Source organism: Dipodomys ordii, unplaced genomic scaffold (genome assembly GCF_000151885.1).
Source record: "Dipodomys ordii isolate 6190 unplaced genomic scaffold, Dord_2.0 Scaffold68, whole genome shotgun sequence".
NCBI classification, from domain to species: domain Eukaryota; kingdom Metazoa; phylum Chordata; class Mammalia; order Rodentia; family Heteromyidae; genus Dipodomys; species Dipodomys ordii.
The window spans coordinates 7025518-7044901 of record NW_012267284.1 but is presented as its reverse complement, the minus strand read 5'-3'; the positions used below and the strand labels follow the sequence as shown (position 1 = coordinate 7044901).

The window sequence follows — 19384 nt, the reverse complement described above, 5'->3', positions numbered from 1 at the left end:
GCTCTACCACTGAGCCACCTTCCCAGCCCCTCTTTAAACTTTTTTAAAATATAGTTTTATTGATATAATTATGGTGTTATACAGAGGGTTATCATTTCAAAATTCAGGCAATGTATACATTTATTATTTTGGGGGGTGGGTTAGTCATAGGGCTTGTACTCAGGGCCTGGGCGCTGTCTCTGAGCCTTTTTTGCTCAAAGTTAGTTATCTATCACTTTGTGCCTGAGCTCCACTTCTGCTTTTCTGGTAGTTTTTTGGAGGTACAAGTCTTAAGACTTTCTTGCCCATGCTGCCTTTGAATTGCAATCCTCAAATCTCAGCCTTCCGAGTAGCTAGATTACAGGCATGGGCTCCCCACATCTGACATATACACCTCTTTTTTGGACAATGTTACTCCATCCTTTGCTTTCTCCCAATTTCCCCCTGCCATCCCTGCTCCCAAGTTGCACAGTTCATTTTCCACATAGTATATGCTGAATACCATGATTGCATTTGTTCATCTTCTTCCCTCCCTTTCTGCACTCCTCCTTTATCCCCCCCCCCAAAAAAAAATAAAGCACACAGAAACAGCAACATAAATAACCCATGTTGTCCAGGCTCTCATGACTCACACATGTAATCCTAGCTGCTCTGGACGCTGAGATCTGAGGATTGCAGTTCAAAGCCAGTGTGGGCAGGAAAGTCTGTGAGACTCTTTTTTTTTTGTTAGACATGGGACTTGAACTCAGCCTGAGTACTGTCCCTGAGCTCTTCAGCTCAAAGCTAGTGTTCTACCACTTGAGCCACAGTGTCACTTCCTGTTTTCTGGGTTGTTGATTGGAGATAAGAGTCTCACAGACTATCCTGTCTGTGCTGGCTTTGTATTGCAATCTTCAGATCTCAGCCTCCAGAGTAGCTAGGATTACAGGTCACCAGCGCCTGGCTCTGTGAGACTCTTATCTCCATACCAGAAAAGCAGAAGTGGAGCTGAGGCACAAAGTGATAGAGAACTAACCTTGAGCAAAAAGGGCTCAGAAAAAGTGCCCAGGCCCGGAGTTCGAGCCCTATGACTGACCCACCTCCCAAAAATAATAAATGTATACATTGCCTGAATTGTGAATGATAACCCTCTGTATAACACCATAATTATATCAATAAAACTATATTTTAAAAAATTTTAAAGAGCAAAATAAAGTTATAAAAGAGCTCTTAAAGAAGATTCAAACAGACAACTTAAGAAAGGAAATAAGTTCAAGAAAGTAATCAACACAGATAAGATATTCAGCAAAGGACAAGGAGATTCTGGAAACAAAAACAAAGACAAAAACACTGAATGTAAATGTTGGAAATGAGAACCTCTGTAAATCACAAATAAAACACAGAGCAGAAGGCATCATTAGTAGACTAGAACAAGCACAAGATAAAACATTGAGGTAAGACTGCAGAAATTCTGTACTCAGCGAAAGAGAGGGGTTGTGGGGAGAACAAGCATGACCACAGCCTTCAAAGATTCTGGAACACAAGCAAGAGACCAAACTTTAGAATCTCTGGAGCAGAAAGAGTTGAGATACAAACTAAGAGTATAGAAAACCCATTTCATGATTGTATATTTCACCCAAACTTTGGGAAGAAATGGAAATCCACATACAAAATACTCAATAGACATGGCCAGCAAAGGACCTCCTGTATCACATTATATTAAAATGCCAACACTAGAGAGCAATAAAAAGATATTGAGAGCTACAAATGAGCCCTGACCCCCAAACTTGCTTACAAAAGTAAACCTAACAGCATCACCTCAGATCTTTCAGCAGAAACATACCAAGCCTCAAAGGCACAGAACAATATATCTCCAATACTGATGGAGGAATAAGGACCTTCTAAGATAAGCATGAACTAAAGTAATTGATACCCATTAAGTAGTATGGCAAACCATACTGGAGACCCCATTCAGAAGAGGAAGAGGGGCAGGAAATGTGACTTAGTGGTAGAGTGCTTGCACAGCATGCCTGAGGCCCTGGGTTTCATTCCTCAGTACTATATAAAGAAAAAATAAATAAAATTAATAAAATTAAAAGAGAAAAAAATTATTAAAAAAGAGGAAGAAAGACAGTCACAAAGGAGAGCTCAGGAAAAAATAAACTTCCCAAGAAAAATAGAAGAAGCATCAGCATGCAGCAAGGATCAAACATGTCCAACTCAGCAGACTAAAAACCCCTAAGATGAATAAGAGAGAAAATAAGAGAGAGAACATAAAAGCAACACTCAACTCAACCTTGGGGAACCAAAGAAGACACAGGAAACAGGAAACATATTTCAACCATAACCTTGGATCATTTCAATGCCTCACCTAGTCCTGATGACCTTCAAGGATAGGTAAATAGCAAATAATAAAAATGTAGCAGATGCTTGGGTAAAATTTATTCGTTTCAGATGGTGAGGGTTTCATCTAGTCAGTACAGAAGCCTGGTTTCTCCATGAGATTTCCTGGGTTCTACTGTTCTGGATGTTGAAGTGAAAGGTACAGTACATTTCTATATTTCTCTCTCCCTTACTAGTTAATAAACTCATACAGCCTCAGGGGGGCATCTGTGGAGGAAGAATATTGTTGAGACTGGGTGATGATTATTTCTGATTGTTTTCTTGATGCTGTTGAGAAGTGCCTAGGGGATTAATAAAGTATGTCTCTGGGTACAGTTATAAGGATTTTTATAGGAAGGTGTGTGTAGAGGGAGGGAAAGGCTGCCCTGAATTGTATGTGGCAAAGGCAGAGATAGAAAAAAAGGGGGAAAAGGAGAAAGTGTGCTAGTAAAAGCATCTCTCTCTCTCTCTCTTTCTCTCCCCCTCTTTCCTGGCTGCCATGAGGTGAGATGGTTTTCTTCACCCTACTTTACTGACAGAAATGTTCTGTCTCACTATTGGCACCAGAAACAGCAGGCCCAAGGAATATGAGCTGAAAATTTTGAAACCATGAGCCCCAATCAAAATTTTTCCTCCTGTAGGGGAGGGAAATTTTTTCCCCTCCTTTAAATCATTTTTTTTCTCTTAGGTATTTGGTCACATTGATGAAAATCTGGTTGAAAGTTGTTATCACCTCTGTAAACATTCCAGCTTTCTCCCCATTTCCAAATTCAGATGAGCAAGTGGAAATGGTTTGCATTTTTGGTTGCTATGTCCATTTGCTTTGGGATTAACCATCAATTGTTGAGCTTTCCCATTCCACCGAGGATGATTGCTTTGCTGTTTGTCTTGTTTTGTATCCCTACAGCTTGGCTGGACATTTTGCCCAAGTATGTCAAGTTTATACATTCATGAAGCCAAACTCAGGTTATGGGCCCCAAGAATTTGGATAAACAGTAATATGAATTTTACTCATATGCAGCTACCATACTGATTATTATTGGCTTTTGAAGGGGTACAGAAAGGTGACATTATTATTATCATCATTATTATTGAATCCAAGTCTGACTGGTTGTTACAAAAGCCAATACTCAAGAGGTGAGTTTGTGCTGGGGAGAATGGCCAGACCATGTACTAATAACCATTTTAGGAATTTGTGGTAGATGTTTTTATGAGAAGGTAAGGGGAGTAGTGAGCAGGAAAGTTGTATGTTGAGTCATATGTCCAGCTATTCTATAGACATCATTGTCATTCAAGAGATGTTTTCTTTCATTTTAAAACATGTCTAGCCAGGTGCTAATAGCTCATGCCTGTAATCCTACCTTCTAAGAAGGCTTAGATCTAGATAACTGAGGTTCAAAGCCAGTCTGGGCAGAAAAGTTGAGGCTCCATCTCTAATTAATCAGTCAAATATTGGATTGAAGACATAGCTCAAGTGGTAGATTGCCAGTTGGGAGCAAGAAAGCTGAGTGAATGTGTGAGGCCCTGTGTTCAAGCCCTGGTACTGGTACAAAAGTATTAAAAAAAGAACATTCCTATAATGACAAATAACCTTCATGTAATGGGCCAGTCTTGTAATCCTCTTTATAAACACATGGTTTCTGTGAAAAGTAAACTTTTTTTTTAATTCAAGAAAAAGATGAGCATGTCTGTGGCTCACATTTTGATGTTATTTGAGGACCTTCAGATTTTGATCAAAACGAGGTTACTGATTAGGAGGTTTGTGGACTATTTTTTTTCTTTTTCCAGTCTTAGGGCTTGAATTCAGGATCTGGCCACTGGCCCTGAACTCCTTTTGCTCAAGGCTAATACTCTACCACTTGAACTGTAGTGCCACTTCCAACTTTTTCTGTTGATGTTGTACTGAGGAATGGAAATCAGGACTTCATGCATGCTAGGCAAGCACTAAGCCACATCTCCAGCCTGGATCAATTTTATGTCCCTCTATTAATCTTAGGATAGCAGACTCAAGTATTTTAATCATTTACAAAATTAAAAAGAAATTAGATTATGTAATGTTGGGCAAAGGAAAAAACAAAGAAAGACTTTTATAAGAGGTAATTTTCAAAGTCAAGCTCATCTCCTAGTAGAGGTATACAACAACCTTTATTGCTATTACTATATGCTTACACAAATATTATAAATATCGGTGTGTTTCTCTTTTGGTTCTTTTCTAAGTAGTTATTGATTTTGGAGAGATATACCTGTTTTCAGCCTCTTTGAGATCTCTCCCTCCCTCCCTCCCTCCCTCCCTCTCTCTCTCTCTCTCTCTCAGTTGTGGGGCTAAGCTTTTTCACTCACTGCTATCACTCTACCACTTTGAGCCATAGGACCACTTCTGGTTTTTTGGGAGTCCGTTGGAGAGAGGAATCTCATGGGGATGTTCCTGACTGGGCTAGCTTTGAACTGTGATCCTCAGATCTTAGCCTCCTGAGTAGTTAGGATTACAGGTATGAGCCAACAGCACCTGGCTTTGAGATGTCTCTTTTCTCTGTGGGTAAGACGTAAGATTTGTATTGGTTTTGGTCCTGTGATTGCTACACAAATATTTTTGGTTTATAAGAGAAAGAGTAAAAAAAAAAAAAAGATTTTGTATTGGAAGAAATCTTTACTCTTTATCTTGGCCAAATGTAGACAATAAGATATTGGAAGAAATATTTGCTTAGTGTTTTTGTTTTTATTTTTTTTTGTTTTTTGTCAGTTGTGGGGCTTGAACTCTGGGCCTGGCGCTGTCCCTCAGTTCTTCAGCTCAAGGCTAGCGCTCTACCATTTGAGCCACAGCACACTTCCTTGCTTAGTGTTTGCTGGAATTTATTTTTAGATTAGTAAGTATGTTCTGGAGCTAGATCAAGGCAGTGAGTGTAGAATATCTCAGAGTGCCAAATCCCATTATTTCCCTTATACTCTTTGTTTTATCTTCATATAAATATATATATGTGTGTGTGTGTGTGTATATATATATATATATATATATATATATATATATAAATGTGTGTGTATGTGTGTGTGAGAGAGACAGAGACAGAGACAGAGAGGGAGAAAGACAGTACTAGGGCTTGAACTAAGGGCCTGGGCCCTGTGTCTAAGCTTTTTCATTCAAGGCTAGCACTCTACTGATTGAGCCATAACTTAACTTCCAGATTTTTGGTGGTTAATTGGAGATAAGAGTGTCATGGACTTTCCTGCTAGGGCAGAACTGTGATCCTCAGATCTCAGTCTCCTGAATAGGTAGGATGACAGGCATGAGCCACTGGGGCCTAGCTTTTATATTGTATTTTAAGTGATCAGATAACATGGCAACAAAGACAAGAGATGTCCCTATGACACTATAGAGACCACTGAGTTATCCAAGGGCCATATCCAGCCTCAAGCTTCTTGCTGATTAGTCTAGAGCTGATTCTTTTAGGATCAATCACCTCAGGAGTTTGAGATCTGAGGGCTTTGGTTCAAAGCCAGTCTAAGCAGGAAAGTCTGTGAGACTCTTATCTCTCATAAACTATACCCCACCCCCAGCTTCCATAGTATATTCCTGGAGGCCCTGGACCACTGCATACCAAAGTAGTTGGTTCATGTTCGTTCATATGATTACCAAAGAAGCTCTTGTCCCAATTAAAGGTTAAAATTGTTATCTGGGTGCTGGTGGCTTGTAATCCCAGCTACTCTTAGAAGGCTGAAATCTGAGGATCATAGTTCAAAGCCAGCTGGGTCAGGAAAGTCTGTGAGACTCATAATATTCAATTAACCACCCTTAAACTGGAAGTGGTGCTGTGGCTCCAAGTAGTAGAGTGCTAGCCTTGAGCAAAAAAAGCTCAGGGATAGTGACTAGGCCTTGAGTTCAAGTCCCAGGACTGGTAAAAAAAATGTTGAGAAATGCTTATTCTTCCATCAGAGGAGGTGTTAGGGGTGCTAAGTTGGGGTGGATAGAGATACACCCAGAATAAAAAAGAGGAACAGTTTGGGGCTGGGAAAGTGGCTCAGTGGTAGAGTGCTTGCCTTGCATGCATGAGGCCCTGGGTTTGATTCCTCAGCACCACATAAGCAGAAAAAGCCAGAAGTGGTGCTATGGCTCAAGTGGTAGAGTGCTAGCCTTGAGCTGAAGAGCTCAGAGACAGCGCCCAGGCCCAGAGTTCAAGCCCCACAGTGGCAAAAAAAAAAAAGAAAAAAAAGAGGAATAGTCTATGTTATACTGGCTCATTCATTCATTCTTTTATATGACATTCTGTTACATGATGCTTGATAGGAACATCATTCAGCATTCATCATATGTAGTTGATTTAGCCCATCTCCTCACAGAGTGAACTGAGTTTCTGCATTCTGGGACACAGACTTCTTAAAGAATAGTAAGAAAAATCCTTCAGGCTTCACTTGTAGTCCCATCTCTTGGTATAACACTTAAAACAATGGGTTTTTGTGGTTTAAGAAGTGATTGCTTGTGTAATTTCAAGGGCACCTGTAATAGTCAAACAAAAGCATATGGAGAAATACGTTGGTGAAACATCACCACCAATAGGAACAAAGTAGAAAAGATATATTAGAGATGCTCATGCCTTATAAAACATATAAAAACGACTTCCAGAATTATACAATGCAGGTCCTCTCAATGTATTCCATAAAGGATACCAAGATTAGATAGTAAAAGCATTCTTCCATCTATTTCTTGAACAAAATGTTTATAAAACACCCATTCTACAATAGTCTGAAATAAAATCAGGTTGGTTTACAGGTTTTGAAATGTGAATTTTATGTAAAAAGGGCTCAATGTTAAAAATAAAATAAAAAGGGCTGGGAAGGTGGCTCAGTGGCTCAGTGCCTTGCACGCATGAGGCCCTGGGTTTGAATCCTCAGCACCACATAAACAGAAAAAGCTGGAAGTGGTGCTGTGGCTCAAAATGGTAGAGTGCTAGCTTTGAGCTGAAGAGCTGAGGGGACAGTGCCCAGTCCCAGAGTTCAGGCCCCACGACTGACCCCCCCAAAAATAAAATAGAAAAGAAAAGGGGGCTGTGGATGTGGCTTAGTGGTAAAAGGCTTGCTTAGCATGCATGAAGCCCTGGGTTCGATTCCTCAGTACATATAAACAGAAAAAGCCAGAAGTGGCGCTGTGGTTCAAGTGATAGAGTGCTAGCCTTGAGCAAAAAGAAGATCAGGGACAGTGCCCAGGCCCTGAGTTCAAGTGCCAGACTGGCAAAAAAAAAAAAAAGGCAGGTTACTGGGCATTACTTTTGAAAGACCATTCAGCTTTTTTTTTGGTTTAATTTGTGTGTGTATGTGTGCTGGTCCTGGGACTTGAACTTAAGGCCTGGATGCTGTTATAAAACTAGCCCCACTTCTGGGTTTTGGGGGGTAGTTTATTGGAGATAAAGAGTCTCACAGATTTTCTTCCCAGCCTGCCTTTAAAAAAAATTGTCAGAAATACTTTACAGCAATGCTTCTTAACATGGTCACACAAGATAGCCAGAGGGGATATTTTAAAGTCACATTCTTGTGAATTATTTTAGATTTTTCTGGGAAAACCCAGCCATCATGATTTCTCATACTGATCCATTAGATTGTCAGCGGTTGAGAAATACCATTATAAGAGAGCATTCATTATTGTGGTGTTAAACCACTAAATATAATGATGAAGTAATTGTCGCCCCTCAAGATTTTTTTGCACAAATCACTCCCCAGTTGGCATGAAAGGCAACTCCAAGATGTGGGCAAGTTCTGTGAGACTTCACTTAATCTTGTTATGCGAGTCTTTATTGGACTCTGTACTGTATAATCACGATCGTCTTGTCTATCTAAGGTCACAAATGTAGAAACTCTAGAAATGAAGAACGTTTTTAAGTTTACAACTGGCTCCAAATGGATACATTGACCAATATAAAATTATTAAGATATGAATGAGTACAGTATTTTGGTAAATAGAGCCAGAACAATTCTGTGCAAAGAGCATCTTTCAGGTTGAAAGTTGACTGTTTTACCTGTGTTTCTTCACAGGCTTTTAAGGAGCAGTTCTGCAGTACTCTAACAATAGCAAGTTTCATGGTCATGAGAGCAAATCGTCCTCCAATGCAGTTTCTAGGTCCACCTCCAAAGGGCAAGTATATGCGAGAATCAATGCTATCCTTGTTTTTCTTGCTGAACCTGGTAGGTGAAAACAAGTTAGTAAAACAGAAATCCAAAGGGGTATATGTCCGAGGTTCTTATTTGAACCCCTCAAAAAGTCAATTAGAAGCCAGATACCAGTGGCTCACACCTGTAATCCTAACTACTCAGGAGGTCTGAGATCTGAGGATTGTGGTTCAAAGCCAATCAGGGCAGGAAAGCCCATGAGACTTATTTCTAGGTAACCACAAAAAAAGCTGGAAGTGCAGCTGGGGATCAAAGGGTAGAACTCTCAGCTGTAAGCAGAACAGCTCAGGGACAGTACCCAGGCCCAGAATCAGTACCAAAAAAAAAGTCAAAGAGAGAAAATTTTTTTGGTGGGCTAATTATTGGAACTCTGCTGTGATTATGTAATCATGAGAATTGTAAGCAAAAATCCTTCCTTGAGCTTTTCACTTACAAGAGCTCTGGGTCTTGTTGAGACCAGATAAGATGAATGCTGTTTTAAAAACATAAACAATTATTTCTTTGTTTTGAGTTATAATATGTCATGGAGAGGTTTATCCTGATTTGGTCTGTTTTGTATTCTAAATGCCTCTTGTATCTGAACGGAGTTATTTTTCCAAGTTATTGAAATAAACCAGATGTTCCACAACAAATGATATCTACATAATGTATATATGTATATAATCTCTATGTATGTAAATGGAATTTTACGCAGCCATCAAGAAGAATGGAATTATGTCATTTGCAGAGAATGGATGCCCCTAAGAAATATTCTAGTGAACAAAGTAAGCCAGGCCCAGAAAGACACAGGGAACCTGTTTCTTCTCCTATGTGGCTCTTAGACCTAAAATACAAGCTCCCATATAACCGCATAGACACATATGTTTCTCTATATGGTCGAGTACATACAGGAGTGAAACTCCATGGAGTAAATCTTTTGAACTATTAACAGATAGTTGTGCAAAATGCATACCAGGAAGCTGAAATGAGATCATCAGGTAGAAGGGAGTGAGAGAAGAGATGAATGAATGAAAATGGGGATAGGACACAAATACAGCAGGAATACTCAATGGCCATGTTTGATAGAGGAAGTGGGGAATAGAAATGGGTCGGAGGAGGGGTCAAAGGGGAGGGGGGAGAATGATGGATGAAGCGAATCTTGAACAAGAAGCAATCAACACTTACATAGACATGGTGAACTGCAATCAACACTTACATAGACATGGTGAACTGTAACCCCCGTACATAAGCTGTTGAATTTCAGAAAAAGAATGACTGTAACTATAAAATCTAAAATGGATGCAGGATATGCTCTCACAGAAATGAAACCGACTGAAGAAAGACTGAAGGTTCCAGCCCCCACTCATTGTTTGTTGGCCATTTTTCATTTAAAAAAATGGGAGAAGGGCTGGGAAGGTGGCTCAGTGGTAGAGCATGCATGAGGCCCTGGGTTCGATTCCCCAGCACTACATAAGCAGAAAAAAAAAGCCGAAGTGGCATTGTGGCTCAAGTGATAGAGCACTAGCCTTGAGCTGAAGAGCTGAGGGACAATGTCCAGGCCCAGAGTTCAAGCCCCACAACCAGACCCCCCCAAAAAAATAATAAAAAAATAAAAAAAAAGAAAATGGGAGAAAATGCTTATATTTATGTTTTCCTTCCCTTTTTTCTTTCCTTTTTAGTCTACATTTTTTTTTGGTTGTTGTTTATTTGCAAAGGGGCTGGAACTCAGGGCCTAGGTGCTGTCTCTGAGCTCTTTTGCTCAAGGCTAGTGGTCTACGAGTTTGAGCCATACCTACTTCTGGTTTTCTAGTGGTTAATTGGAGATAAAAGCCTCATGAACTTTTCTGTCCCAGCTGTCTTTGAACTGTGATCCTCAGATCTCAGCCTCCTGAGTAGCTAGGATTAAAGGCATAGGCCACTGGTGCCCTGCTTTTTTTTCTTTCTCTTATTCGTTCTCATCTCTTTTCTCATCCTCCTATTACTTCTTCAACAATTTCCTTCTCCACTGTATTCATGATACTCAGTATTATAGACATGAGCCACCAGAACCAGAACCTGTTAATAATAACCTATTTGTTTTTTCATAGAAAAATGTCCATAAGGACACACAACATAATAATATACTTATTTTAAGCTGCCAGTCTATGATAGCAATCTTTTCTCCCTTAATATATGGCTTATAACATTTCCAAATGAACACTTTTTTTTGTTGTTGTTGGTCATGGGGCTTTGGTGTTGTCCCTGAGCTCTTCAGCTCAAGGCTAGTGCTCTACTGCTTGAGCCACAGTGCCACTTCTGGTTTTCTAGTGGTTTATTGGAGATCAGAGCTCATGGACTTTTCTGCCTGGGCTGGCTTTGAACTGTGATTCTCAGATCTCAGCCTCCTGAGTAGCTAGGATTACAGGCGTGAGCCACTGGTGCCCAGCTCCCAAAAGAAACTTGGAAGGAAGGAGTATCTGAAAGTGACAAGAAAACTGCAGAATCACATCTCTCTCCTTTATACTAAGGATCATGGGAATCTGTGTGAGGTGTCTTGTTGGAAGAGTAGAATCCTTTCCCATGGTTGCTGTACCTTTCTGGACGGAACTTTTCAGGTTCTGCCCAGTACTTTGGGTCACGATGAAGAGCATAGGCTGGAATTGTCACCACCATTCCCTTGGGAATGAATATCTCATTGACTTGAATATCCTTCTTACACACTCTCTCAAGTCTACTACTAACTGGAAATAATCTGAATGTTTCATTCACTATCATGTCCAGGTACTCCATCTCTACAAGCGTATCATAGGTAACAGGTGCCTGGGAAGAAAGAATAATTACATATATTATTATATATCTCATATATATAATATATGTAATAGTATTTTATATATATTATAAGCAACAGTAGAGGTTTTGAATAGGCTCAAAATACATTATATATATGTATGGAAAAGATACAGTGAAATCTCTTTTGGACAGTTAATATCTAACTAATGAAAAGAAGTAAGGTTGAAAGTAAAACAAAAAGGAAGGGATGTCTCCTAAACTAAGGTTTATGAACAGCTTCAAGTCAATCTGTGCAGTACACTGCTTTGTTAGGAAGTTCAAACAAATATAACTTGGGGTCTGAGGTGTGGTTCAGGTGGTAGGGTGCCTGCCCAATGAGCGAAACCATAATAAATGGAGTTTGAGTCTCTATCTTGGAAAAAAAGAACCCCATAACTCATATTGGTAAAAATACCTTTGTAAATGTATCTATAAAGGAATTTTAATAGCAATAATGTGCTTTGACCTGCTTAATGGTCTACTGAGATGTGTGAGGAGTAGATTATGAATGTGGGAGGTATTTAGTACAATCTAACATGTTTTGAAATTTCTTTGTTGGGTGAATGGGCATGATCAATAGACTAGAAACATTATTCTCAAGATGTGTGTGTGTGTGTGTGTGTGTGTGTGTGTGTGTAATTGCTGTCCTTTTTTCAAGTAGAAGACCCCTTTGTTCCCCCCAAGCTACAACAGCCAGCCTAGCCCAAGAGGACAGAGGTCTTCACGCCCCACACATCAAGCTGAGGCAGTAATGGAAGGCCAGTGTGGTTAGTGTTTGCTTATCCCTTGGTGGGAAATGGAAGATTTTCAGAATGCAGAAGTTAAAAGTTGACCTTGGGCTCCAGACTCCAGGGGTCACATGTGACTTCTTCACCTCTAGTCACATGACTGCACAGTGAAGATGAGTGGGCAGAGATGAGTCAGCTGAGACCAGTGAATGTATAGCAATGCCAGCAGAGAAAACTGTCCAGCCATCTCAAGTGAAAAATGCCAATTACCAGGCTATGGATGGTTTGTGGCTGTGTCTTATTGTGGTAAATAGTTAATGGATGAATCAGCACTATATTATAAAGGTCTTTTCTTCCTCCTTCCTTTTTCCTTTCCTTTCCTTTCCCCTCCTCCCCTCCTCCCTCCCTCCCTCCCTCTCTCTCTTCCTTCCTTCCTTCCTTCCCCCTCCTCCTTTCTGTTCTTTCCTTCCAATACTGGGACTTGAAGTCAGGATCTCTTGCTTTAGATAAGCTTTTTTATTTTTGGCTCAGGTTGGCACCTTACCACTTAAGCCATGTCTCCACTTTTGGCTTTTTAGTGGTTAATTGGAGATAAAAGTCTCACAGACTTTCCTTCTCAGTTTGGCTTTGAACCAGCCTCCCAAGTACCTAGGATTATTGGTGTGAGCCACCACATCCCTAAAGATTTTATATTTCTTTGAGTTAGCATCCATTACCTATGCTTCTTTTTTGGTTGATCTTTTTTTTTTTTTTTTGTCAGTCATAGGGCTTGAACTTTGGGCCTGAGTACTGTCCCTCAGCTCTTCAGCTCAAGGCTAGCACTCTACCACTTGAGCCACAGAGTCACTTCCGGTTTTCTGGTGGTTTATTGGAGATAAGAGTTTCACAGTTTTTCCTGCTCAGGCTGGTTTTGAACCTTGATCCTCAGATCTCAGCCTCCTGTGTAACTAGGATTACAGGCTTGAGCCACCAGTACCCAGCTTGATCTCTTTCTACATAGACTTGATAAAGGCAGTGACACATTCTATTTGCAAAATGAAAAGGCATTCATGTTAAGGCTTCCCCTCTTCCTTCCTCTTCTGGTGCCATCTACTTACCTTATTGGGCAAAGCTCGATCAATCTCTTCCTGTAGCTTCTTTTGGACATCTGGGTGAGTGGCCAATGCATACATAACAAAGGAAAGAGCATTGCTAGTGGTCTCATAACCAGCCAAAATAAAAGTAATGGACTGGGCTATGAGTTCTGAATCAGACAGAGCTAAGGTGAGAGGAAAGACATCTCAGGAAATGCAGGTCAATGTAGAACATAACAAACACAAATACAATTTTTCAAATTCAATGGTATGCAATTCAGACTGCTTGTCATTCTGCTATTTATCTAATAAAACAAGAAAAAAGCAAAATTATTATTTATTATTATTACTATTATTATTATTAATTATTTTCTGCCAAGCCTGGAGTTTGAATCTGGGCCTGAGCTCTGATCCTGAGCTTTTGTGCTCAAGGATGGCACTCGACCACTTGAGCTACAGCCCTACTTCTGTGTTTTTGGTGGTCAGTTGGAGATAAGAGTTTAATGGACATTTTTGCTAAAGCTGGCTTTGAACCCAAATCCTCAGATCTCCAACTCCTGAGTAGCTAGGATTACAGACATGAGCCTCAGCACCCAGATAGTCCACTTTAATAATAAAAATAAGGAGAAGGGAGAATAGAGGAAGAGGAAGTGGGAATGGAGGAAGCAGGAAGAGAGGTGATGGACTTCCTGAGATGATCAACATTTTACAAAAAAGGCATAGTACAAAAAATAAAATAATGTAACATTCCACTGAAATAAAGAAGCATGGAATAATCTGCCATGCAGTCTAGTGCCAAACATAAATATATAAATAATTAGTGGAACAAGAAAGTCTTCTTTTTTTTGGGTCCGGTCGTGGGGCCTGAACTCTGGGCCTGGGCGCTGTCCCTCAGCTCTTCAGCTCAAGGCTAGCGCTCTACCACTTGAGCCACAGTGCCACTTCCGGCTTTTTTCTTATGTGGTGCTGAGGAATCTAACCCAGGGCCTCGAGCATGCAAGGCAAGTGCTATACCACTGAGCCACCTTCCCAGCCCCAAGAAAGTCTTCTTTTAACAGTCATCTCAGTAATAATGATTTCTGTCAAAAATCGCTAACATATTAATTAACAATTTTAAAAAATCCATAATTTTTCAATAAATTACAAAGAAAACTGAAAGTATGAGAAGGAACGGGATTTTTACGCTGTTTCTGAGATTTGTCCCCCCCCCCCCAGCTACTATTTAATTAAGAAGGAAAAGCCAAACTTTACAGTAGATTAAATTAATGGACACACATCCACCAGTATTTCCAAGAAATATTATTAACATGGGACTCTGTGCTTCTGGCCCAGATGTCTAGGTATAAATTTGCTGAAGAGGCTCTGCATCTGTGGATTTCTATGACAATGAGATTTGGCATTTGTTTTTAATATCAGTGATCCATACTGATTGACTTCGGTGGTAGGAAATGCTTGTTTATAGTTGCCCTTGGAACTTTGACCTTTATGACATTTAAAAAGTACTTCTGGTTACCAGTTGTAGTCTGCAAATAACTATGTTTCTAAATTGCTTTTTCCTGGAAAATCTCTTGTACATTCTCAGAACCCTCCTCCCTCATTGATTTTCCATTTGTAGATCATGACATAACCTTCAGTTACCTTTATGGAACGCTGTATTTTTGTGATTCTGTGAGTTAATCATTAGCTGAAGAAAATCCATTCGATTCTGGAACCAGGAAGGGAAATTATAGAGAGAGTCAATCAGCAATGTACTGTTGAGCCTCACATCTGAGAATATGACACTTATTTATTTTTATTTTTATTTATTTATTTAAGTCATTTGTGGGGCTTGAACTCAGGGTTACTTCTGGTTTTCTGGTGGTTAATTGTAGATAAGAGTTTCATGTACTTTCCTGCCAGGGCTGGCTTTGAACTGTGATCCTCCATATCTCAGACTCCTGAGTACCTAGGATGACAGGTATGAACCAGCAGTGCCTGGTGGCCTTTTTTTTTTTTTTTTGAATAAAGCTAAGAATTCTAGCTTTGTTGCAGGGTACATCAGTGAACAAAACAATCTTTGAATATTTGGGAACAAATCATTCTCCTGCAATAAATTTTAGTAATCCTGTCCAATAGCATCTGGTGTCAAATGCAGTAATACTCTTGAGTATTTCTAGAAAATACTACCAAATGGTTTGTTTGAGCACATTCAAATACTTCTGTGCTTTTGGGAATTTTATATATTTTTCACTGACACCTTGAGGCCCCTGTCTACCTCCCAGACCTGGCACAATTTCTCCAGGCAACATGGTGGTAAACTGGATTAGCCATCTGGTAACCTTGATGGGTAGAGAGTACTTGGCCATTAAAGGGAGAGGGACAGGACTCCAAATGTCACTAGCTGCCTGAGATGACTATCCATTGAGTAATCTTGTCAAATAATGGGTAAGAGTTTGGGATTGTAATTATTTGTTCTCAGATTAAGATCAAGGGTAATTTATAGCAACAATGAAGTAGCTACCTGAGATGACCATCCACTGAGTAATCTTGTCAAATAATGGGTAAGAGGTTTGGGATTAAAATTATTTGTTTTCAGACTAAGATCAAGGGTAATTTATAGCAACAATGAAGTAACTGTCAAACAGGATCTTTTTAAATTCCTTGACAATTTGTTGAAATAAGGGAAATGGTAAAACGTTAGCCAGAGCATTATTTATGCCAAAGCATAGAATTTATCATGTGGGTTACACAATGTTCAATGTCCTCTCTTTGATTCATTCTCAATGGCTATTCTCAAACTTAACCTTATTTACTCATTTACTCTCTCTATGATGCAAAACCACTCTTGCTCTACATCCTGTGCCTTAAAATAGGAGAATGTGACACAGTCTGACCAAGAATCAGGAAGTGCATGTCATCCTTTTTGCCATACCAGTTTACCTTTTGTTTCTCATGGAGGTGGTTTTCTTTCATCCTGTTTATGGACTTCATAAAAAAATCAATCTCCTCTTTTGGAAACCTGGTGATATTTAATGCTTCAAAAATTGGGGTAAGGAATGGGAAGAGTGCTAAATGGGAAAGAAAAACAGAGATGATAGTGAAAAATGCCAGGAAACAATCATTTTCTAAAAGAAAATACCAGGAGAATCATCAGGCTCTCAAACAGGAGTCATTTCCTCTGTGACCTTTGCTCAGCCTTCAGGACATTGGCTGAGCGTAGGCAAATCACCCAGAGAGCCATGGCAGCGAGCTTGGCAGTGTCCTTGGCATTAGCAGTGAGTAGAACAGGACTAAATTCCCTGACCCACTTTATCCTGTTTTTGTACTGTTACTGGGCTAGTACTGTGCACTCAGGGCCTGGGTGTTGTCTCTTAGTTTTTTCATTCAAAGCTAGTACTCTATCACTTGAGCCACAGCTCCATTTCTGGCTTTTTGGTGTTTCACTGGAGATAAGAGTTTGCCAGAGTTTCCTGTCTGGGCTGGCTAGGAACTGTGATCATCAGTAATCAGCCTTCTGAGTATCTGGGATTTATAGGCATGAATCATGGGTGCTTAGCTCCTTATCCTTTTATTTGTTGGGATCAAATCTCTTTGGATGAAGAAAGACCTATTCATTTGCTGTAATTAATGATGTTATTCAAGAACAAGTATCAGGAGAGAAATAATGTAAATTCTTCAAGTATCATGGAATGAAACTTGAAACCAAAAACAAGTGAAAATTTGGCAAACTCCCCCCCCCCACACACAGCAAAAAACAAAAACACCCAATGCAAATCAAAACTGCAATGAAATGCCTGGACATGTTCACTATGATGGATATAAGAAAAGATGTGAACATATCAAGTTGTGGAAATTATGAAAATAGCTGGCACTCATGTGTGTTGGTCGAGAATGTTAAGTGGCACAGAAATTATTATTGAAAAAGTTTCTTGCTTCCTTAATAAGAATAGATTTTCTAATGATCCAGCTGTACCCAGAAGAACATGTGCAGAAGTGTTTATAACAACACTCTCTTCACAACAGTCAAAGCAGAAGTTCAAGGAATTGTCCATCACCTGATGGATGAGTAACCTAATCATGGTATATCCTGGGAGAGAAAAGGTTAAAAGATATAAGCTTCTGAATTTTGGCAAATTTTTGTGCCAGTACTGGGTATAAAATCAGGGTCTTGAGCTCTCACTTGGCTTTTTTTCCCTCAAGGCTGGCACTCTACTACTTGAACCATCCCTCCACTTCTGGCTTTTTGGTGGTAAATTTGAGATAAGAGTCTCACTGACTTTTCTGCCTGGGCTGGCTTCAAATCATGATCATCAGATCTCAGCTTCCTAAATAGCTAGGATTACAGGCATGAGCTACACACATTATCTTTTAATGTACCAAAAACTATATATTTTAGATTTTCAAGTAGGTGACGACTTAGATCCTCATTGGATGGTAATTTGAAAAGAGAGAAAGGAATTGATAGTGGAGCACATACTTATTGCAATAGCAAATGGATGGAAGAAGTTCAATTGTGAGATGATCTTGACTTTTCTTACAAAGGGGTTGTGTGGGTTGTTGAGGGAATCAATGCTCACACCGAAGGATGTACCAACAATTGTGTCCATACTGTAGGCCCCGAAGATGCTGAGCAGAGAATAGAGACATGGGAAATGAACAGTTCCATCTCTCCCTCTAATCCTTTTGTGTCTCACATTTGTGTGCACAAAGGCAAGGTGGTTCTTATGCCTGGGTAAGATCAGTGAGACTTTCTTCCCAGCTGCCCTGAGTGCTTCTGGGAACAGCCCCTTGGTCTACTGCAGTTGAAATGCCACATTTGTCTTTAAGTCTGCTCAGTGGAGGGATTTGCTGGGGGAATGCTACTCCCTTGCAAACAGCTGGAGAGTCTTTTTTTTTTTTTTTTCCAGTCCTGGGGCTTGGACTCAGGGCCTGGGCACTGTCCCTGAGCTTTTCTTTTGCTCAAGGCTAGCGCTCTACCACTTGAGCCACAGTGCCACTTCTGGCTTTTTCTGTGTATGTGGTACTGAGGAATTGGACCCAGGGCTTCATGAATACTAATTAAGCACTCTACCACTAAGCCACCTTCCCAGCCCAAACTGGAGAGTCTTGAGCTATTCACTGGAAACTGAGGGCATGTGATCCTCAAATACAGAGCCCCAATACCTATGTCTCCACTCACTCTTTCATGGTGACAGGCTTGCCTTTCTCTGCCTCTCGTCTCAGGTTCTTCACCAACGTGTCTCCATACTGTTCAATGATGGGGAACATCTAGACACAAAATAAAGTTCTGGATATGTGTGGGGAAACTCGGGCCCAGAGAGCATGCGAGTTTCCCAAGAATGAAGTAATGAAATATACATTATCTATCATAGTACCTAGAAGCGAAGAGTCATTTTGAGGAATTTAGGACTCAAATAATATATTTCTTGCAACTATTATTTCTTTCTCTAGGAATCTCCTAAATCCTCTATAAGTTTTTTTTTTTAATTTATAGTATAGGGTTTGAACTCAGGCTAGGCAGGTGGCTCTAACCACTAAAATAAACTTTCAGCCTTTTTTCCCCCGCCTTGATCCTTTTTGTCACTTCTGGTCATAGCTGAGATAGAGGTATGCATCACCATGCTCAGCTTCTGTTGAGCTAGAGTCTTGCAAAAGGTTTTGGTTCAGCTGACTTAGAACTGTGATCTTCCTCTGAATCTCAGCCTCCCATGCAGCTGAAATGACAGGCCCAGGTTGAAAAGGGGTCTTATAACCTTTTAGAACAGGCTGGCCTTGAACCATGATCCTCTTGAGTAGTTAGGATTACAAGTGTGAGCTACTCTGCCCAGCTTCCATATATATATATATATATATATATATATATATATATATATATATATATACACACACACACACACACACACATATATATGTATATCTATTAGCTTATATAATTATATATTTTTTATTTATTTACCCAATTCTGAAGTCCTGGGTATCATAACCAGGGACTCTTGCATCTTAGACAAATAATCTATCAGTGAGCTACAGCCCAGACCATCATTCTGTAAATTTCCAATTAGTCATCTTAGTCTGTTACCTCTTTGAGTTTTCCAGTGGAGAACGCTGGAGTTAGCAAGGCTCGTATTCTTTTCCATTCATCATCCTTAGCTATGAAGACAGCTTTTTTCATGAAGCCCAGTGGCCCCAAAGACTGTAAAGCAAAAATCATTTTTAGATAACATAAGCTTCCGGGGTCTTTGGAGTTGTTGAGTTTTTGTTAAACAGGCATGCCTTCTTTTCTTTTCTCTCCTTCCTTCCTTCCTTCCTTCCTTCCCTTCCTTC

The 19384-nt window shown here is 39.9% G+C and overlaps 1 protein-coding gene across 1 annotated transcript in view; it reads right to left on the bottom strand.

Moving 5' to 3' along the window:
• Positions 1-6733: 6733 nt before the first annotated feature.
• The window catches only part of LOC105990905 (cytochrome P450 3A5), a 59047-nt gene continuing 46396 nt past the window's right edge, over positions 6734-19384 (bottom strand). The window contains exons 5-13 of the mRNA XM_013023431.1: positions 19140-19253; positions 18240-18328; positions 17538-17686; positions 16001-16128; positions 14720-14786; positions 13106-13266; positions 11045-11271; positions 8343-8505; positions 6734-6829 (exon numbers count right to left, since the gene is read on the bottom strand). Coding sequence (XP_012878885.1) covers positions 6734-6829; positions 8343-8505; positions 11045-11271; positions 13106-13266; positions 14720-14786; positions 16001-16128; positions 17538-17686; positions 18240-18328; positions 19140-19253 — 1194 coding nt within the window. The remainder of the gene's footprint in view (positions 6830-8342; positions 8506-11044; positions 11272-13105; positions 13267-14719; positions 14787-16000; positions 16129-17537; positions 17687-18239; positions 18329-19139; positions 19254-19384) is intronic.